The following is a 20,626-nucleotide window of genomic DNA, read 5'->3' as shown; positions in this document are numbered from 1 at the left end:
TACATATTTTTTATTATGTTTCTATAGCAAAAAATAACACGTGCTTCTATGTTTACAATTTGCTTTTTTTTCCAAACGTTGAAAATAACTCAGCCGTAAAATATTTTTCATTGTTCGTTTTTGATTAGCACGCGTCGTTTTAGTTTTTTTAAATGATTTCACGGAACAGTATAAGGCAAACGGATCACCAATTAAGGTAAATGTTTCATTTTTAGACCTATACATACTTAATTGTTTTATACTAAATTTTTGTAGCCTAAAAATTGATTGAACTGGTATAAGATAGTACTGACTGACCTACCTAAATTGCCTTAGCCCATACAATTATATGTATAAATATAACCAAACAAGGTAGTATGCGTTCTTCTTTAATACAAAAAATAATAAAAAGTTGATAAAATCGTGGTCGTGTTCGGTCCGTCGTCGTCGATCATAAAATTGTTTTCTAAAAAAATAAAACAAAATGACAGTCCAAAAAATAGCAATTTTTAAGTGAACCATTGAAATTTAAACTACAAATTTGTTTATATATAACACCTTGAATATTAGGCTTACGTTTTACAAGTAGTTCTTGCATTTGTACATCATGTTCAGCTGCTTGATGTCTTCCTCGGTAAAGGCTTCACGCTGGGAAACAACAGGCTTATTGGTACTCCTGAAAGTACAAAATAACATGAGGATAAATTACAAGGAAAAAAACATGTATATAATAGGTCAAATTGTTTATGGAAGAAGCAAATGTCTGTAAAAGCAGCAGAGGGATTTAAACAAATGAAACGAACTAGAGGAATATTTTCACCATTTTGTTTACACTTCTTTTTAAATAGGCAATACAAAAATGATCAAAAAAGGTACAAACTAACAAGTTAATAATGGTCGGCTGTCCGTTGTTAGAGAAAAAGGTGCCACCGTATTGCATTATCGAGCCTATGTCGTATGGCGATCCCATCGAATCTACTAGGTACGAAAGTTGTTTCTTGAAGTTGCGCCTGTATTCTGAAAAATAAGCAACATTTTAATGATAGCTGATGTTGTACAGCGTCCTGGGATTGTTTTTTGCTTTTATGTCATAGTTTTAATAAACTGTATACCCTTTCTTACCAAAAAACACTCAGTATGTATTTGGGATCGTTATGTCTAAAACTTTACTTACTTGGATGGATATTCTCAAAATTAATCTTTACTGCATTATCACGATCAGGTCTCGAATGTTCGTGCCAAAATCCCATGGCATGCATCATCTCATGCATTGCTATTCCATCTACTTCACAACCCCGACCTATAGATATCTGTTAACACCACAACACTAATCAATGTTAGCAAAATATAGCATGGAAATCACCAGTTGTGGTGGGCTATAATGCATAAGCTGCGACCACATTACGCTTAGCGAAAATTAAAATCTTATTTAATTAACTTACCGGTTGTTTTCCCCCACGGCGACCTATGTAAGAATAACATCCTCGCCCAACAAAGAATTGGATATAGTCCTGCTCGTTGCTTCTTGGCCTAAATCGAAGGCAAGTGTGTATTCTGTATTGCTCTATAGCTCCAGCAATCGCTAACACTGCGCGAGCGTTGTTTTCTAAATTTAAACAATAATTTTTTGTATTTTAAAGTTTTAATTTTTTTCTAATCAAAGCTACTAACAAACACCTCTTTGTTGGTGACAGTGAAAAGTAACTTACGTATCGAATCATCAAGCGTATATGGAACTATGTATGTTCCATCACTTTGAGGGATGGTTGTCCATCTTCTTGAGAATCTGGATGCAGCTCTCATTCCTTCGTCGCTCTCCATCGATGTTAAAAGTGCTACATCATTCTCTAAAAAGCGTTTTAAAATTCCCTAATTAGAATTACAGTAGAATTCAAGTCTTAAAAATAATTATATAGTAATTAGCTACACATGTTAAATTTTAAAAATTGTTGTACGCACTGTCTAACATAATGTCACTTTCCATCGTTCCTTCCTCCTGGCAATCACAACTTAATGTGCAGCCATCCTTGTCTACTTTATATCCAGCAACGCAATGCTCTGTACATTTCGTGTAATCAAACGGTTCGCATGCTTTCTCGTCTGGCTCTGTTGTAAATAAAAAGCTTATTGATATTAAGTAGTTATGTTGGGTAAACGAACGGTCGTTAAAATATTTTGTTATTACGATGGCATCTGTTAACTTCGTATGAAGACTTTGCCTGCATTGGATTCCATGAAAGATCGTTTGGGTCCGGAAACTTGCATTTTTCCTGCTCACTTTCTTCTAAAAATATCAAAAATATTCGTTATGAAAAATCCTTTTCTAACAAATATTAAAATATGTAAATTACCTGTTATTTTTCCCTTTATCAAAGAAACAATTTCTTGTTCCAATGTTTTTATTTCATCTTCTGATATTACGCTTACAGCACCTAAAATAAATTACAATTTTCTATGTTATTTCCAATAACAAAAACACATTTAAATACAATATATTCTTGTTTTTTTAGTTACATTTGTTACAATATTTTCTTGTTTTTTAGTTACACTTTAAAATATTTAATACTTACAAGAATACGTTGTAAACAACAGCAAAATTGTCCATAATGGCACAAACATTTTTACCAAGTTGCTTACCATATTTCCAAATCTAGTAACACAACAAAAAAGCTTAGAGAGCTGCTGTTTTATAGATGTTTCGCCCTTTTTTAGCATTTATTTCTGCAGGATATGTCAGTTAGGGTGTTTTTATTTATCTTAGTCGACTTGTTTTTAAGGGAAATTAAAAAATTTTCAGCAAAAAAGCGCAGTGTTTGTTAAAACTGCAGTTGCAGTTACCGTCGATTTTCATTTTAAAAAAGGAAATGTCCATCTAAATGCTAAACCCGAAGCATTTTTGTAGTATTTGTAGTTTCAAAACACACTCTTCCTTTTTACTTTAAACATTAAATGACAGCTTAATTTCAAATGACAGAATTATAAGTGTAATTTAAAAATAAACGCAATTTAGCAATATTTTAAATGTCGTTTTATTACATGACTAAGCAACATTATACAGAGCAACGTTGTTGTTCTTAATTGTTACGTTGCATTACTGAAGTTCCCAAACAGTATATTATTTTATATATATTGGCATAAACCAATTTGGTTCGTGGACAATATAGTTTTTCACAAACTTAAAATGATGTTACATCTATAAATTTTTCTGAGTCTTTAGATTTAACTTTAATTTTTTTGTTAAGAGCAGAGGTATTTTAGTTAATAAAACTTACGTTTATTATGCAAAAAATCTTGAATATTATGCGTTGAGTTTAGTCATTATCTATTAAAAATGCACCGATCTATACGTAATAGTTACTTATAAAAGATTTGAATTAAAAAAATAATTAAATTTTTTTTATGTTTGTATGTAGTTTATTAGAACTAAACTATGCCAGCATATTACTAGCTTCGAGTAAATTTTTTGTATTTATTACATGTACATGTTTTATACAGTCTACTGTATATTAGCTTAATAAGCCAACTTGTAAAAAATTGAACCAACTGAACTGCTTTTGCCTTAAATTTACAACATTTAATCAAGAAAAACAATCAAACAAATATTAATGTGTGATTCTTTATTACATAAAAATGAAAAATGGTAAAATCATGGTCGTTTTCGGTTCATTGTCGTCGATCATTCGCAGGGTCATCTTTTTCTAAGCATACAAGCGACAGTTCAAAATTAAAATAACATTTTTAACCACAATATAAGTATAAGATATTAACCTGCATATGCCATAGTACAACTTTAATATCAGGGCTTACATTTTACAAGTAGCTCTTGCAGTTGTACATTTTGTTCAACTGCTTGATATCCTCTTTAGAGAAAGCATTGCGTTGATAAACCACCGGTTCATTACTTCTCCTAGGAATACAACATAAAACTATAAAGTAAAAACTATACGATTTTATTGGACATATATTGCAGAAAAAAAATTTTGAGCTTTAAAAAAAGCATAAGCAATATCAGAAATAAGATTAACTTTATATTTGCCATTCCTGCCATTTTTTTGATTATTTTACACTTATTTTTAAATCGGTAATACATAATATATTTTTAAATTTATCATATAAACTAACAGGTTTATGATGGTCGGTTTTTTGTTGCTACTGTAGAAGAATCCACCATATTGCATTATAGATTCAACATCATAGGCTGAACCCAAAGAATCAACAAGATGCGAAGGTTGTTTTTTGAAGTTGCGTCTATCTCCTAAAAGAAAACAACAATTAAATATTAAACAGTTTGGTGCACGATGTCTTAAGTTCGATTCCCACTGCGTTTATATCATAGCCTTATTTTAATAGCTAAAGCATTTTAACAAATACTATGTTTGGTTGGAAAAAAACGGTAGTCTATACAGAGCTACTATATGTTGTAATGTTATGTATCTTGTATTAATACTCTGAATCTTTTACTTACTTGGATGGATATTCTCAAAGTTGATCTTTACTGCAGTATCACGATCAGGTCTAGCATGTTCGTGCCAGAATCCCATGGCGTGCATCATCTCGTGCATAACTGTCCCATACATTGCACAACCTCGGCCTAAAGATAACTGGAATACCAAAACACAAATTTAAAAAAATATCATAAAAATCACCGGTCGTGGTGTCCTAAAATTGGGTTGCAACCTTATGGCGACCAACATTGTTTTAATAGTAACTGCTTTTAGAAGTCCTGTATTAGAATATTAATTAATTTGATTACCGGTTGTTTTCCTCCACGGCGTCCTACGTAAGAGTAACATCCTCTCCCGACGAAGAATTCGATGTAATCTTTCTCGTTTCTTCTTGGCTTAAATCGGAGGCAAGTATGGATCCTGTATTGCTTGATCGCTCTTGAAATTGCAACTATTGCACGTCGGTTGTTTTCTAAATTAAGAACCATATTGTTGTATTAGTCTTTTAAAACTAGCTTTACGTTACGATATATAGTTGCGTGTAATAAATTAACGTACTGATTGAGTCAGCAAGATGGTATGGAACTAAGTATGTTCCATCATCTTGGGGAATGGTTGTCCATCTTTGTTTAAATCTTGATGCAGCTCTCAATCCTTCGTCGCTTTCCATCGAAGTCAACATTGCTACGTCATTCTCTAAAAAAATATCATTAAAAATTATACTGTTGTAAAAACTTGTATGATGTAAGCCCTTATTTGGTAACACTATTTATAAAAAAAGTGTTTATTTTTAGAATTTTTAAATGGTAATGTAACTTACTGTCTAACATAATGTCACTTTCCATCGTTCCTTCTTCCTGGCAATCACAACTTAATGTGCAGCCATTCTTGTCCACTTTATACCCAGCCACACAGTGCTCTGTACATTTCGTGTAATCAAACGGTTCGCATTCTTTCTCGTTTGGCTCTGTTGTAAAGGGTTATAATTATTACTTATATTTAATTATGTTTAATAAAGTGAAAAGCCAAGATCTGTTTCATTACCGTAGCATTGGTTAACTTCATATGAAGACTTGGCTTCAATCAGGTTCCATGAAAGATCGTTGGGATCTGAAAACTTGCATTTTTCCTGCTCACTTTCTTCTGTTTAATATAAAAAAAGTTTATATATTTAACAGTGTAAATATTATTATTTTTAAGTAATGTAAGTTACCATTGATTTTTCCTTTTATTAAAGAAACAATTTCTTGTTCCAAAGTTTTTATTTCGTCCTCTGATATTACGCTTACAGCACCTGAACAAATAAATTACAATTTAAAACTATATTGGTTAAGCTTACAAAATGTTACTTGCATTTTATTACAATTTCATATAGTTTTTAAAGTTAAATATTTATACTCACCAGAATACGTTGTAGACAGCACTATTACTGCCCAGAAAAACACTAACATTTTTAATAAGTTGCTAACCATATTTTTAATATAGTAACATACCAAAAAGTCCCAAAAAGATTCTGTTTTATAGCCCTTTAACCCTTTTTTAGCTACTATTAATGTGACATATGTGATTATTACATATTAAATATTATTACCAATTTTCAAAGAATTTTGTAAGTTTTTTGCAGCAATTACACGCAATAGTTGTGGCCACTACGTCAAAATTTGTATTTTTTTGTCTTTTCTGGACAAGGATATGTCAAATTTACTGTTAAAACAAAGCATTTTGCAGCTATTGTAGTTCTAAAATAGCACGCTCTTCCTTTGTATTTCAAGAAATGTTTGACATATTGGGCAGAAAAATTTTTTAGCTAAATTTTATAACCAAAATTTTTATTATATTGTCACTGTCGTTGTGATGTTTAATAACATATTATTAACTATTTTTTATGCTTTATAGTCTTACCTACTTTTTTATATTTAAAAAAAATTGCTTGGAGTTTTAATCCATAGAAAAATCAAAACTATACTTTTCCGCACACTTTAGATAGCGGAATAATTCTTTCCGCGCCTCTCCGTTAACTCCGCCTTTTCTTACGATGTAATGCAAAATGATGTCATTCAATAAAACGTTATAAATTTTTACACTTATTGTCTGCAAACTGTGAACGTCAGAGTTTTGTTTTAAATTAGTCTGGTCAACCTTAAATAGGTGCTAAAGATTTAGCCGTTTAAACGTTTAAAGATACCAAAACGTTTATTATATGCCAAAAGCAAAAAAGTCATTTGTAAATACGTAATTTATAAAATATAAATAAAAAATTTCAATAAATTACTATAACCTAATTTTTTATTGTGTTTTAGCGCATTTTGTTAAACTTATATAAAGGCTTCAAAATGTGCTGATTAATATTTATTCTTCTTCAAGTTTTATCATTTTTATGGCATGAACAAAACTTCGGAATCAAGTACGAAATATTTGTCATTGTGTTCAATGGATAAAGTGAAATCCATTTTAAAGAATGTAGAATGTTCAGACAATCACGATGGGCAACGAAATTGCTTGGTTACCGATGACGACGACAGTTTATTGGACGCAGATGTCACTAATAATACCCAATCACAGCTGACAGAACAAAGTAGTTCCAATACAACAACAGATTCAATAATTAACAATAATGAAAATTCACGTTTTCAAAATTTTGAATCCAGGAGTTTTGTGCAGCAAAAAATGCAAGGCATTGTGTTTGTAGAAGATGCAATCCACTACAGAAGTATCCACCATAAATCCACAAACTTTTCATTAAAGTTGTATCGTTGGTATTACTCTGATGTTGTTCAGTATTCGGTCAATGTTGCAACTTTTATAATCCTTATGTTAGCTTTTTTTGAGGACCCGTCTTCATTGTCGTGGTCTTCAGACCCAAGAAGAGGGGAACAAAGGTAATTAAAACAATTTTTAGTAATAGAAAAAGTAACATAGTAAAATTACTATTGTTGTATAGATCTTTCTTATTTACACCTACATATATAAAGCTTAGTGGAAGATATTACCATAAATGTATGTGAATGTCCAATTTATAGGCTTAGAATAAAACTGCTGTTTGTGGTGGTGATTAAATTAACATGAGCAAACTTATGTTTGAAGTTGTGACCTTATCACAATTATTAAAATTGCAACTGTGAGACGGGCTATTGATCACTATTTTAATGTATTTATAATTTTATTTTTTTTGAAAGGTGTAACATATAATTTAATTATTGCATTTCTCTCATTTATTTTTTATGTAAAATTGATTTTTTTAAATTCCAGGGTTATTTTGCCTCTCGGTTTCACCGAAGGAATTGAATTAGTTTGTTTAATTGTCCTCACTGTTTCCAACATTATACTCGGTATTCTTACCACCAAGAAAAAACCGAACGAGTCCTTTTTCCGACAATACCCGTGGATGGCTGGGGGATATGTTGCCCTGTTCATTTCATTTGTGGACCTTATTGTATCAATTGTACTTACAAATAATGTATACAGGTAAAATAGCAATATAATAATTTATGATTAAGTTGTTTAAATAGTGTAAAATTCTTTTTCAAAGAGTTCTAAAACTGTATCATATTTTAATATTTAATCCAATGAACTTATTTCTAATGTGGGCAACCTCGAAAAATAATTATTAACAACTTAAGAAAGGAAATGGGCAGATGTTGTTACACTTATAAAGTTCACTTTGTTTTTAAATTTATTGTTGTGATTACAACTTGAGTCATTACACAATTGTATTATTAATATGTTGTGTGGTCATAAGTAAAGTTCTGCGAGATAATAAAACTAACATTAATGACATAACTCAAGTTAATTAGTGTATGTCTTAAATTGGTAAATGACTCATACTGTATAATATAGCATATATGAAGGCTATTAATTTGAAAAAAAATTGGGTTAATTTTTTTTTTTTTTTCTAAAAAAAAATCCTTAATAATAACATATTTTTTTAAGGATACGAATCCGACGTTTATTCCGTCCTTATTTCTTTGCCCAGCATACGACAATGTTAAAGAAAACAGTGAAAGCGATGTGGAATACTGTCCCAGAGATTGCCTCTGTTTTAACTTTATTATCTTTGCATCTTTATTTTTTCACCATGTTAGGGATGCTCGTATTTCCTCATGTAAGTACAAAAAGCATTCAATTTTAATTCTATCTATGCCTTTAATTTTTAATTCAATTTTTGTTAGAATCAATTCTTGTTATTATTCAATTTTATTTCTATATATACTTTTAATTTTTCATTCAATTTTTGTTTTATTCAATTTTTTTCATCATTCAATTTTTATTATACTATGTTTTTATAGTGTTACCTAATAACTTAATAGAAATCATTAAAACAATAATTTTTTGAGTTTTAGTTGGTTTTGGCATCTAACTTCCTGATTTATAAGTAAATTTTTTTGAAAAAATACAGTTTTTATTAACTACATATTAACCCTTTGATGTTTAAGAAAAAAATATTAGGTTGTAACAACTTTTTTTCATTTTTTTTTACCTAGACCCACACTAGATATGTAAATGGGACTTCCCCACATGGAGCAGAGTTTAATAACACAGAATGGAAAGTATATTTTAACACTCTCGATAATGCTGTGTTGTCATTAGTTGTTCTTCTAACAACTGCTAATAACCCTGATGTTATGTTGCCAGCATATTCAGAAAACAGGTGAAAAACTAAATTCTGAATTTAATTATTAAAATTTGTATTGATTTACTTGTACTTTATTGTTCTTAGAAAAACTCTTATACTTTTTAGTTCTTACTAATTCTTTTTGTACTTCACGATTTCTGCCAATTTATTATTAGGTTTTACAGTCCCTGCTAGTTCTGTTTTGTACTTTGTAATCCTTGCTAATCTTTTTCATATTTTCATACCTCAAGATCCTAAAGTCTGAGTGATTTGTATGGATAGCATCAAAAAGTTAAAATATTGTTATTTTTTACAGATTATATGCAATTTATTTTATATTGTTTTCACTGATTGGAACTTTCCTAGTATTTAATCTTCTGACTGCCATCATTTATAATCAATTTCGGGGCTACTTCAAGTCTTCAATGCAGGTATAATTATTAAAAATATAAACATAGTTAAACTTCCTAATTGGTGCATGAATATAGGTCTAAAAAATAACATAAAACTGCTGCTTATGGCACGTAGGTGAATTATCACAGGAAAATATTAGTTAACAGTTGCGACCATTTTTGGTAGGGCTATTAACTAGTTTATACAAATATAGAACTAATAACTTTAAAAATTGAACCATTTTTAATTTTTTTTGTACTTTTAGACAAGTTATTTTCGTCGCTGTGTTGCTCTGTCTGCCGCTTTTCATTCCCTTTCTTCATCTAATAACAGTGACCAACATTCAATCCATGAGGAAGATAATACCGACCAACCTAAGTAATATTTTAATTTATTGCTCATCCTACAAAAAATTTTCTGCCATAAATTTTTTTTTTATATATACCATTTTTGTATTTTGTATGGTTTAAAATTGTTCCTGTAATACCATTTAAAATACCATGGTTTAAAATTATTTAAAAACAACATTTTTGTATGGTTCAAAATTGTTTCTAAAATACCATTTTTGTGTGGTTTAAAATTAATGAAAACTCCATTTATTGTAGAATACCGGTTGATATTATAAGGGATGTAATAGAGAAAGCAAGCATGAGCCCAGACCAACGAAGAGTCTTGGTGTTAGCTCTTCGCAGACAAACTAGCGCCAACAACTTACACTTGGATCGTAAACAATTTTGTGCTTTGTTTAAAAATGTGGATCATACAGTTATAAGGGTGAACAGAAGAGCAGGTCATTTTTATTTATTTAGTTAAATTGTTTAATTTTTTATATGTATTTTTTGACTATAAAATTAAACTGCTATATTAAATTGAATAGGGTTATAACTAAAATGTGAATTAAATATTTTTAATCAACTTTTTTTTAACACCATTGAAACTACATTAAAATTAAGCAAACCTGTTTTAATTTAATTTAAAATATTGACAGCCTGTTGTCTTTAAATATCTTAAACCTGAAAATTGTCATAAATGTGTATTTAAAAAAGAATTATAACATACCTTAAGCCATAAAACTGTCTAGTGATCAATACCAACTTTAAATATTTCTTTTTTAGTACCTGTTTATGGCAACCAAAACTTGGTAAATCTTCAGCGAATAATCATGAGTCGATATTTTAACCTAGCTGGGAACTTAATTGTGCTTGTGAACGCGATATTAATGACCATTGAGATTGCAATACATTATGAAGATGCATTCCAGCGAGCTTTTAGCCGGCTTAATATTATGAACTACGTGTTTGTGGGTTAGTAGAGTTTTAAACCAGATTTATGATAATTTTCTGAATTAAATTATACCCTTAAGCTATATTTTATGTTTTATTTTACATACATTGAATTCTAAACATTATTATTTTTTAAAAAAAAATTATTAAAATTTTTTTCTAATTTAAATACCGGCATAAAAAAAAATTTTAATATTAAATTGTTTATTTTTTAAAATTTTAAATATAAAAAATTATTAACAAATTAATTTCTTCTGCAGCCTATTATTTTATTGAACAGTTGTTGAAGATTTTTGCTTTTGGAAAGCGATATTTTGTGGATTTAAATTGTCTTTATGATGGAATTATTTCAATTGCTTTGGTTAGCTTGGAAATTGTTCAACTATCTGTATATGGACATGGGTAAGTTAAATATTTTTAGTTCCTAGCCCTTATTCGGTCGGGATTTTAGTTGTCAAAATATGGTCGCTATATACAGCAGTTTTTTATCATTTTGAAGGCCTATAAAATTGACTTATATCTCCAGAAATTTAAAAAATTTTTTTTATTTTAGTACTGTTACTACCACTAATCCGGGCGGGATCTCGCTTTGGGATTGTGCACGTATCGTCAACATCCTTGTTCTGTTACGACTTCTACGAGTAATTCCTAATTTCAAACCAATGGCGATGGTGACTTCTGTTTTGCTGGAGATTATCAGAAGTTTGCGATCGTTTGCTGGAATTATAATCATCATTTACTACGTGTTTGCCATATTAGGAATGATGTTGTTTGAGAACGCAATATTACCTCCAACAGCTCTTCAAAATGGTTATTTATTCATTTTTGAAATAACAAACAGATTTCTAATCTTGTTAAAGGTTATATAATATACTGTCATTTCAAAAATTAAATTTTCCTATATATTTAAATTATTTTTATATGTAATCATTGTATTTGAAATAGTTTTACAAACACATTATGTAATATTTACTCGGTGTTTTAGGATTTTTTGTTATTGCGATAGGTTATAAAAATCACATGATATTTTATTGGTTGGCCAAATGTCAATATTTTGTTTGTTTAATGCATTTACACTAGAGCATCGGTTTCACTTATAAGCGAAAAAAGGTCTTTTTAAGGTCCCTTTTAAAAAGTTTGAGATGGTATTTACTTTATTTTTCACTATAAAACCTTTGTAAAATTTCAACAGTCAACAAAACTTCTGAATATGTAATTAATATTCATACAGTTTTAGTTACACTTTTATTTTTTTGTAGGGACTACAAATGGGAGTTTTCCTGTAATCCAACCTCACACATATGAATGTGGAACCTACCAACAACTTCAATATTGGGCCAACAATTTCAATGACTTTGCTGCTTCTTTGGTAAGTTTAACATTCAAAAAATAGCTTAACAATTTACATTCAATAAAATGACATACTTGATATGTTCTTAAGCCTTGTTCTTGAATGTTTAAAGTTTCTAGTGTTGACAGATAACTTACACCTATCCTGTTAGGGCATACTCTATCTTACCAATAATTTCAAAGTATTGCTCCTAAACCCAAATTGATATAAAACAGTATGTGTTTTTATATTCAACTGAGGTCTATTATCAGCTCTTAACCATGGTGGTAACAGATAGCTTACTTTCAAAATAAAAACCAACTTGAAATGCTTTTTTGTAAAACCACTTTTAAAACTCTTTATGAGTGATTTTGATATGTCATAAAAATAAAGATTTAAATAAAAAATATTTTGATTGTAATTGTAGTTTTATTAATTGCTTTAAGCATTAATCACTTTTGGACAGGGCTGTTAACTGATTACTGATTTACAAAATCAAAAATAATACAAGATTAAAATATCAAAAATAATTTGATTTTTAGGGATGTAAATTTGGTAGTTGCTAGAACCCACTTAGCAATTCATTTCTGTAAATAAAAATACTAGTTTATTCTAGATTTCAAAAACCATTATTTCTAGGTTGTATTATGGGATGTGATGGTGGTAAATAACTGGCAAATATTCCTGAATGCTTACATTGAACAAGTCAGTCCTTGGTCCCAGGTTTATTTCATTGCTTGGTGGTTGATATCTGCTGTTGTGTGCGTCAATCTTTTTATTGCACTTATACTTGATCATTTTATTGCCAAGTGGGAAGGGTAAGTGGTTGTTTATTCTTAAGAAATAGAAGTGTTTTTAATTATTGTTTAATTTTATATTTAACTTTTAATTAAGGATTTGAATTGTAAGCCCATTAATTAACTTTCTTTTTTAAAGTAATAATGACATACGGTACTGCCAATATAATTACATCACTAAGCCTTACTTTTGTAGCTATGATATTAATAAAACCTTTTTGTTCTTGGCCTTAGTAGATATGTTAGCTGTACTGTAAATAATATATTGATATAGTAAACATTGAATGCTTGCATCTTGGTCTTGGCAGAATTTCAAATAATATTTAGAGCTTTTTATTTTTTTTGCAGGAGTTTAGATGAAACAAATGCAACAAGAAGAGGAACAATCCAATCTTTATTCCAACAACATTTATGTCAGCCATCCCAACAACGAATTAACGAAGAATTGAACAAACATCCATGTTTTTACCATCAGGAATTAACCTAGGACTTAGTGTCGTATTCCTTTTTAAAGACACTGAATTTTTAGTATTTTATCTTGGTTAAATTGCCATCTGTTTGTATATGCTCTTAAGTGGATGTTTTATTGCCCTTTGTTTTTTAGTTTTATTTGCGCTGCAATATCTTGTCAATTTTTAAATTTCACCGAAGCAACTTAGCTTTAAAACTAACGCAATTTAGATTGATTTTTTACTACTCTCAAAGGCTGTTAATTTTAATTTTTAAATTTGTAATTCTATCACTACATACCTTATTAGTTATTATGTACATGGAAATACCTTGTTTGTAATTATATATGCAAATTCTTTAGTTCATTTACCACAAACTTTAAAACTCTTAATTTCTAGTTTACTGAAAAATTGACTCAATATTTTAATATTTTAATTAAAAGCTGTTTTTAAATAGGTTTTAAATTTATTTAATTATGTTTTGAACCTAATTTCCACAAGTATATAAACTAGCTGTTTAAATTGATTTTGATCTATCCTGCCTGTAATTTTACGATCACTGTTTTTTGTATTTTATTTTACCATCATTCTTATATGTGTAATTTTAACATTTTAGTTAAAACAGTTATTATAGCATATTGTTATTCATTTGCTGTCGTTTAAAACAAATTTTTCGATAAATCTCAAACTTCTAAATTACTCACATCAATTTTGCTGTATTTACGCGAGTATTTAAAAGTATTTTATTCTTTGGACTTCTTCGGAATTATTTTGAGTCTATATATTTGTTTCTTTATTAAAATTTTAATGTTGTTAACAGCTTTATACCTTTCCAATTCAGGTGTAGGGATGTCTTATTCTATTAGAAAGGCATTATATTTGTTCCAAAAAAATGTTTTTCAAAAATCAATCCATCGAAAATTTAGGGTCTCCAGGATTTCGTGCTCCAAAGACATTAACCCAAAACCGATAAATTTAAGTGATTTTCCTCCCGAAAAGATTAGAAATTTTGGGATTGTTGCACACATTGATCATGGAAAAAGTACAGTTGCAGATCGAATGTTAGAAGGTTAGATATTTTTTTAGTTTTTTACTTGTTTTGATCAATAGCCAATAGATTAAAAATTTGTTATGTTGCAGTAGGTACACAAGTTTTAGTGTATTTCTTATTGCTATATTTTTAAGAAAATTAAGAGGGTTTGGTAAAAAAAACTAGCATATAATAAAAATGGTTTGTATATTTTTGATAAGATAATATTATTATTGGCACCATATATCCAAAAGTAAAGTATATATAGTATAATATAGTTACAAGAACTATATTGTTCAATAATACAACAACCATCATATTAATTTAGTGACGGGTTCTATTCCTAAATCTCAGGACAACAAGCAAGTGTTGGACAGTCTTCCTGTTGAGAGGGAACGTGGTATTACTGTTAAAGCACAAACTGCTTCAATTGTTTATAATTATAATGGCGAGGAATACTTGCTTAATCTTATCGATACACCGGTAATAAAAATTTTAACTTTATAAACTTTTTAATATTGTTTAAAAACTAAATGATATTGGGGTATGAAATAAAATTATGGCTTAACTATACCTTGTTAACTTAATTCATATATATCCAAATATAATGGGGCTTAGTAGACGATACATATATGTATGTCCAATTTATAAGCTGTTAAAATAACTAAAACTGCTGTTTGTGGTGCATGAATAAATAATTGTGGGCAAATATTAGTAAGGAGTTGCAACCATATTATTACAACTAAAATGCCGATCGCCGACTGGTATTATTATAGCCTGATTTTATATAAAAGACTGCCTTAATTAAAAGTAGACATATTTTAATATTTTTTCAACACAAACATTTTAATATGTCAGCATTAAAACAGGGTCATGTAGATTTCAGTTACGAGGTGGCTCGATCTCTTGCAGCTTGCCAAGGAGTTTTACTTATTGTGGATGCTACTCAAGGCATCCAAGCTCAAACATTGGCCAACTTTTATATTACTATGGAGGTTTGTATTATACTTTAGACTAATTATAAAATTAAAGGTAAAAAATTTGTAATTTTCTGGTAAGCTGTATAGTATGTTATGTCTTATTTTATTTCATAATACCTGATTGCCGAAGTACCTAGCTTTTAAGTGATTATGCATCTTACTGTAGTGGTTTATATATTAACTTTATTATATAAATATCATATACTTGTAAAATTTTGCCAAGCCATATAATTGGTCATTTACCATTTTGTTATCTATCTCTTTGGCATAAACTTTTTAAACATTATTACTTGTTTTAAAATTAAAATTTACATAAATATTGATTTGTAAATGTTTCAGCATGATCTTCAAGTTATTCCTGTTATTAACAAAATTGATTTAAAATCAGCAAATGTTGAAAAAGTAAAGGAAGAAATGAGAAGATTACTTGATATAAATCCTGATCATGTTTTATCTATTTCCGCTAAATATGGAACTAATATTGATCAAGTATTAAAGGTATAAAAATACATATTTTATAATATTAGCTATAATTACTTAAAGCCATTAGCAGCTAAAATATTTAAAGTTTATACTATCTTACTAAACATAACCTTCTATGTAACATAAAATAATAAAATACTTAACTTAGTTTTATTCAATAATATAAGTATATATAGGTGTTCATTACATAAAATGTGCAAAAAAACCATCCTTTTGTTTGTTAAAGGCCATTGTAGAACGTTTACCCTCTCCCAATGCCAAAGACTCGAATTTGTGTGATCCAAATGAAAACCTTAAAGCTTTATTATTTGATTCAACCCATGAACAATACAGAGGAGTTATAGCTAATGTTGCTTTACTAGATGGCACATTACGAAATGGGGATATTATAACTTCTGAATTTTTGAAATCAAGAAAAGATAAAGGAAGTACTTCTTATGAGGCAAAAGAAGTTGGGATTTTGAGGCCTTCAAGGGAAAAAACAGGGGTTTTATATGCAGGTATGTTTATGTTGTAGTCTATTTTTTTTGTTAAAAGATGAAAAGTTATTCTATTAACCTTGGGCCTAAGAAAATTTAAAGTACCTGTTTTGTTATCTAATTTGATAAACAGATAACCATATTTTAGCTTGCAAAATCTTATTTCTTTGCTTTGGCAAAACAAAGATCATAATTAAATAAACTATTGATAACCCTTACTAATGTTAAATCTTTAATAATTGTTCCAATTAAAAAATTATTTAATTTTTAGGGCAAGTTGGTTATATTGTTTGTGGTATGAAAACCACATCAGAAGCCCAAATAGGCGACACTTTATTTCACCCGAATAAACCTGTTTCATCTTTGCCTGGATTTACTAAACCAAGACCTTTTGTGTTTGGTGATATGTTCTCACAAGATCAGTCTAAATATGAAAGTTTAAAGTCTGCACTTGATCGTTTGGTTTTAAATGACCGAAGTGTGACGGTGGAGTTTGTATCAAGAGGTGTATTGGGTAAGTTTAGTTTAATAAAATCAAGAAAAATTCAAATTTATTTTACCATATGGTCCTCGCCAATTTTCTCTTGTACTTTACAGCCCTTGCTAATTCTCTCTCATACCCTACAGTCCTTGCTTATTCTCTCTCATACTTTACAGTCCTACCTAATTCTCTCTCGTACTTTACAGTTCTTGCTAGTTCTCTCTTATACTTTACAGTCCTTGCTTATTCCCTCTCATACCTTACAGTTCTGGCTTATTCTTCTTCGTACCTTGAGGTTTTACCTAATTCTCTCTTGTACTTAACTTTACGGCCTTAATTTTTTTCTGACACTGATAACTAAGTAGTTCAAACATTTTTATAGTTTAAAATAAGCAAGAAAATTTAACCATTATGGTTGTAGGAGCTGGCTTTAGGATTGGGTTTCTCGGTTTACTTCACATGGAGGTATTTAGACAGAGGTTGGAACAAGAATATGATGCCCCAGTTATAATGACTAATCCAAACGTTCCTTTTAAAGGTAAGCTAATATTTAAAATAAATTAGAATAATCTTGTGCATAAAAAAATGCCATTTTTAATTTGTTAATCTTGGTTTATTTATTTTGTAGTTTGTTCAATTTTTTTTATTTTTGTTAGGGTTTGGTTTTAAATAATTTTTTTTTATGTTTTGATCATATCAAAAAAATATATATTTATTACCTTTAAATTTGCCTTTATTTACCATGTATTTGCCAGCTGTACTTAAGCCAAATCGCAAGAAAGGAATTAAAGAACCGACAGAAATACTCATAACTTCACCTCGGCAATTTCCTGATCCGAAAGAAGTAGAATGTTATCAACAACCGATGGTTTTGGGAACGATTATTTCACCAACAAAGTTCTATAAAGAAATTGGTTTACTGTGTGATGTAAAAACAAGATTTAATAAAATTGTTATCTCAATAAGACATTCCTGCAATGGGAATCGAACCCTGTACCCCCAGATATTATAATGACATGACAGCAGTGAGAATCGAACCCTGTACTCCATACCTTATAATAACATCACAGCCGTGAGAATCGAACCCTGTACTCCATACCTTATAATAACATCACAGCCGTGAGAATCGAACTCTGTACTCCATACCTTATAATAACATCACAGCCGTAGTGTTTAAACTACTTAGCTTAAGTCTTTTAATGACATGGCAGCAGTGGGAATTAATCCTCAAAGCTTAAGTCTTTAAAAAACATGACATCGACCTTGGTGTTTTTATGCAAGCCAATTACTACAGAGTTGAAACACTTGTTTTAAAAAATATTTCTAACTGCTGTTATTTTTTTAGCGAAAAGATGGGGTCGAAATAAGTTATAGTAGTATAAGTGACACAAGAATAATGTTGCAATACAAGTTTCCATTACATGAAATAGTTGTCAATTTTTATGATGAACTTAAAGGTGTCACATCAGGTTTTGCAAGGTAGGTCTGATAACTAAAATTTATTTAAACTATTAGAAATCCAATAACTTAGTTGCAAGCATTTGCCATTAATTAAATTATTATAAGTTTAGTTTACTGGCTACATTTTGTGTGTTTACCTAAAGTAGTTTTAACTTAACTTTTATGTATTGTTTAGAAATCAAGTAACTTTATTGTAAGCATGTTCTATTAATTACATTATTATTAGATTAGCATTATTAACTGTGCTTTTTTTCTTAAGTGTACATTACATACGGTATTAAAAATACATTAAATAGTCATTAAAATTTAATTTTAGTTTTGATTATGAGGAAGCTGATTATCAAAATGCTGATTTGGTGAAAGTTGAATTCTTATTAAACGGAAACATTGCCCATGAACTCTCACTAAGTAAGATTTACACTGCTTTAATAGTATGACATTTTTGAGTAACTTTAAATGACTTGACTCCTGCTATTCCAAAAAACACGCAAATTGGTTAATATTATTTTTAACTGCCTAAGTCAACTCAAGACTGGGTCAAGGTAACAAATGTTACTTTATGTTTAGGCCAAAAAAGCTGTCCTTATCTATTAAGAATAAATAATAACAAAAAATACTTAATTTTATAATGTACGTATATTAGTAAAACACTGTCTTAAATAACCTTTTACTAAAATAAAAAACAAATATAATAAAGAGAAATAATATATTTTGCATTGATACATTAAATGTTTGTCCACAGTTTGCACGATAGAAAAAGCTCGAGATATTGCCGTAAAAAGATGTCAGCGTTTAAAAGAATTGATTCCGCCAACTGTATTTTCTATTCCTATTCAAGGAGCAGTTAACACAAAGATCATAGCAAGAGCAACGTAAACATTTTTATTTTTACAAAAATCAACATTTTATTTTTTAAATTAATAAAATAAACAATAAATAAATAAATAATATTTGTGTTTAGAATTAAAGCTGTCAAAAAAGATGTCTTGGCAAAATGTGTAAGTAAATTTTTTTTGATTTTAAAAGTTTATAACGAACGAAAAAAGAAATTCAAAATACTGAAATAAATGATGTTAAACGAATAAATATCTTCAATATAAGGTAAGAATTAAAATACTGTTTTTTTTCAGTCTGGTGGAGATTACTCGAGGAAACTAAAACTACTGAAAAGGCACTCCGATCATAAGAAAAAAATTAAAGAAACCTCTATAGTACATTTGCCCCATAATCTATTTATCAAACTTATTAAAGAAAACTAAATATTAAGTCACAGTGATGTTTTAATATTGCTGCGAAAAGAAAAAATATCAACTTAAATTCTGAGGTCTAATTATTAGGTTGCAACAGGAGTTGTAACTGTCGTGTTGTCTTTTTTCACGCGACATCCTCGGAATGTTTTACAATGAAAATAAAGGTTTGCACACAGGCATAAGAGTATAATCATAATTGAATTGTAATAGATCATTTTGCGAAATTTTGGGTTTAAATCACCTTGACGATACCAGTGGATCTAAAAAAACAAATTGGATTTCACATAGTTCAACTCTACTGATTTCTGCTCAATAAATTAGCTACCAGTTTAAGTTATTTCAATCTTTGATACTGCATTGTTGTCTTTATATAAAAACACAATACTTAAGAATACATTTAAAAGTTGGCAGTCGAAATCATGGGCCTATTGCTTTAAAAAACTAATGATTTTTAAAATATAATTCTAATGTATATACTAACCAGTACTAACAGAGATCCACATATAAAAGCGATGCAGATTGCAAAAAAGATGTTAATTGCCTGCGGCGTTTCATTGCTTCCCTTAAACGAAAGAAATGCTGAGATAAAAGTAAATACCACAAGAACTGTCGTCACAGCACCAGTAATCAAGTTGCATAGTCGTCCCTTCAACAAAAAATTATATCATGTAGAAATATAAAGGTAAGACTTAGTTTTTTTTACTTTTTAGACAAAGTAAAATTTATTTTTTAGTTAGTATTCAAAAAGTGATAAATAGCATTATGACCCTTAACAGTTTTTTAACAGCAGTTTTTTACATTTTTGGAACAGATTAGAATTCTATTTGGTAAAAAAACTTTGTCAAAATTTTTAGAAAAAACATATTTTACCCTTCTCGTACTGACTCCAAATAACGGCCTGTTTATATCACTCGAGGGAATTTCAGTATAACCACTCATATTTTTACTAATTAACCTTAAAAAAAAATATTGGTGTCAAAAAACGAAAACAGTGGTTATACAGTTTTGATGAGATGATTTAAAAAAGGATTGAAAAAAAAATTGACAGATTTATGATTGTAAAAATAAGGAAAATAATAAGGTAATAGTCGAACGTCAAGCAGCACCAATGATATAAAAAACGTAATAAGAATAAAAAACAGAATTTGTGAAAACTAAGAACTTATCAAGAACA

The 20,626-nt window shown here is 29.2% G+C and overlaps 5 protein-coding genes across 7 annotated transcripts; 2 read left to right on the top strand and 3 right to left on the bottom strand.

The window, feature by feature from the left end:
• Window positions 1-352: 352 nt before the first annotated feature.
• On the bottom strand, window positions 353-2,640 carry LOC145745592 (hatching enzyme 1.2-like). The gene is made up of 10 exons (XM_082563709.1): window positions 2,550-2,640; window positions 2,331-2,411; window positions 2,165-2,263; window positions 1,939-2,085; window positions 1,689-1,826; window positions 1,422-1,585; window positions 1,154-1,289; window positions 864-996; window positions 556-655; window positions 353-445 (listed from the first exon to the last, which is right to left on the bottom strand). Exons 1-9 carry the CDS (start codon window positions 2,617-2,619, stop codon window positions 559-561), a joined length of 1,065 nt encoding a protein of 354 aa, XP_082419835.1. The 5' UTR covers window positions 2,620-2,640; the 3' UTR covers window positions 353-445; window positions 556-558.
• Window positions 2,641-3,581: 941 nt separating this feature from the next.
• Window positions 3,582-5,936, bottom strand: LOC145745792 (high choriolytic enzyme 1-like). The gene is made up of 10 exons (XM_082563953.1): window positions 5,827-5,936; window positions 5,638-5,718; window positions 5,469-5,567; window positions 5,245-5,391; window positions 4,983-5,120; window positions 4,733-4,896; window positions 4,445-4,580; window positions 4,102-4,234; window positions 3,787-3,886; window positions 3,582-3,677 (listed from the first exon to the last, which is right to left on the bottom strand). Exons 1-9 carry the CDS (start codon window positions 5,894-5,896, stop codon window positions 3,790-3,792), a joined length of 1,065 nt encoding a protein of 354 aa, XP_082420079.1. The 5' UTR covers window positions 5,897-5,936; the 3' UTR covers window positions 3,582-3,677; window positions 3,787-3,789.
• A 793-nt stretch (window positions 5,937-6,729) lies between these two features.
• On the top strand, window positions 6,730-13,865 carry LOC145745224 (two pore channel protein 2-like). Of its 2 annotated transcripts, none has more exons than XM_082563232.1 (13): window positions 6,730-7,303; window positions 7,674-7,889; window positions 8,355-8,526; window positions 8,906-9,072; window positions 9,353-9,467; window positions 9,695-9,807; window positions 10,035-10,219; window positions 10,614-10,733; window positions 10,973-11,114; window positions 11,266-11,522; window positions 11,972-12,081; window positions 12,682-12,860; window positions 13,188-13,865. In XM_082563232.1, exons 1-13 carry the CDS (start codon window positions 6,807-6,809, stop codon window positions 13,324-13,326), a joined length of 2,412 nt encoding a protein of 803 aa, XP_082419358.1. In that variant the 5' UTR covers window positions 6,730-6,806; the 3' UTR covers window positions 13,327-13,865. The 2 variants fall into 2 exon arrangements, with proteins under 2 accessions (XP_082419358.1, XP_082419357.1); XM_082563231.1 differs by having other exon boundaries at window positions 10,545-10,733.
• Window positions 13,866-14,137: 272 nt separating this feature from the next.
• Window positions 14,138-19,789, top strand: LOC145746348 (translation factor Guf1, mitochondrial-like). Of its 2 annotated transcripts, XM_082564609.1 has the most exons (13): window positions 14,138-14,357; window positions 14,647-14,801; window positions 15,188-15,313; window positions 15,638-15,796; window positions 16,008-16,281; window positions 16,532-16,774; window positions 17,163-17,279; window positions 17,497-17,669; window positions 18,087-18,220; window positions 18,519-18,610; window positions 18,945-19,074; window positions 19,164-19,200; window positions 19,333-19,789. In XM_082564609.1, the coding sequence occupies exons 1-13, from the start codon at window positions 14,138-14,140 to the stop codon at window positions 19,459-19,461; spliced, it is 1,989 nt and encodes a 662-aa protein (XP_082420735.1). In that variant the 3' UTR covers window positions 19,462-19,789. The 2 variants fall into 2 exon arrangements, with proteins under 2 accessions (XP_082420735.1, XP_082420737.1); XM_082564611.1 differs by lacking the exons at window positions 18,945-19,074; window positions 19,164-19,200; window positions 19,333-19,789 and having other exon boundaries at window positions 18,499-18,607.
• LOC145746349 (transmembrane protein 243-like) lies at window positions 18,981-20,444 on the bottom strand. Its single transcript, XM_082564612.1, has 3 exons — window positions 20,323-20,444; window positions 19,934-20,098; window positions 18,981-19,712 (listed from the first exon to the last, which is right to left on the bottom strand). The coding sequence occupies exons 1-3, from the start codon at window positions 20,389-20,391 to the stop codon at window positions 19,536-19,538; spliced, it is 411 nt and encodes a 136-aa protein (XP_082420738.1). The 5' UTR covers window positions 20,392-20,444; the 3' UTR covers window positions 18,981-19,535.
• Between the last annotated feature and the right edge of the window lie 182 nt (window positions 20,445-20,626).

The sequence above is a fragment of the Corella eumyota genome, chromosome 3, assembly GCF_963082875.1.
Source record: "Corella eumyota chromosome 3, kaCorEumy4.1, whole genome shotgun sequence".
Taxonomy (NCBI): Eukaryota; Metazoa; Chordata; class Ascidiacea; order Phlebobranchia; family Corellidae; genus Corella; species Corella eumyota.
The sequence above is the reverse complement of the archived record's forward strand: the minus strand, read 5'-3'. Positions and strand labels throughout refer to the sequence as shown.

Bases quoted from the DNA above. Each gene is read 5' to 3' on its own strand.
- LOC145746349 (XM_082564612.1), bottom strand. From the start codon at position 20,391: ATGAGTGGTTATACTGAAATTCCCTCGAGTGATATAAACAGGCCGTTA. The intron at 20,099-20,322 runs GTAAAATATGTT...TTTTTGTTGAAG, and splicing joins TTGGAGTCAGTACGAGAAGG to GGACGACTATGCAACTTGAT. The intron at 19,713-19,933 runs GTTAGTATATAC...TTGTTTTTTTAG, and splicing joins GTGGATCTCTGTTAGTACTG to ATCCACTGGTATCGTCAAGG.
- LOC145745592 (XM_082563709.1), bottom strand. From the start codon at position 2,619: ATGGTAAGCAACTTGGTAAAAATGTTTGTGCCATTATGGACAATTTTG. The intron at 1,586-1,688 runs GTAAGTTACTTT...GTTTAAATTTAG, and splicing joins TACGCTTGATGATTCGATAC to AAAACAACGCTCGCGCAGTG. The intron at 997-1,153 runs GTAAGTAAAGTT...CTTATTTTTCAG, and splicing joins TTTTGAGAATATCCATCCAA to AATACAGGCGCAACTTCAAG.
- LOC145745224 (XM_082563231.1), top strand. From the start codon at position 6,807: ATGAACAAAACTTCGGAATCAAGTACGAAATATTTGTCATTGTGTTCA. The intron at 7,304-7,673 runs GTAATTAAAACA...TTTAAATTCCAG, and splicing joins CCAAGAAGAGGGGAACAAAG to GGTTATTTTGCCTCTCGGTT. The intron at 10,734-10,972 runs GTTAGTAGAGTT...TTTCTTCTGCAG, and splicing joins TATGAACTACGTGTTTGTGG to CCTATTATTTTATTGAACAG.
- LOC145745792 (XM_082563953.1), bottom strand. From the start codon at position 5,896: ATGGTTAGCAACTTATTAAAAATGTTAGTGTTTTTCTGGGCAGTAATA. The intron at 5,121-5,244 runs GTAAGTTACATT...ATATTTTTTTAG, and splicing joins AAGTGACATTATGTTAGACA to AGAATGACGTAGCAATGTTG. The intron at 4,581-4,732 runs GTAATCAAATTA...TTGGTATTCCAG, and splicing joins GCCGTGGAGGAAAACAACCG to TTATCTTTAGGCCGAGGTTG.
- LOC145746348 (XM_082564609.1), top strand. From the start codon at position 14,138: ATGTCTTATTCTATTAGAAAGGCATTATATTTGTTCCAAAAAAATGTT. The intron at 15,797-16,007 runs GTATAAAAATAC...TGTTTGTTAAAG, and splicing joins ATATTGATCAAGTATTAAAG to GCCATTGTAGAACGTTTACC. The intron at 16,282-16,531 runs GTATGTTTATGT...TTTAATTTTTAG, and splicing joins AACAGGGGTTTTATATGCAG to GGCAAGTTGGTTATATTGTT.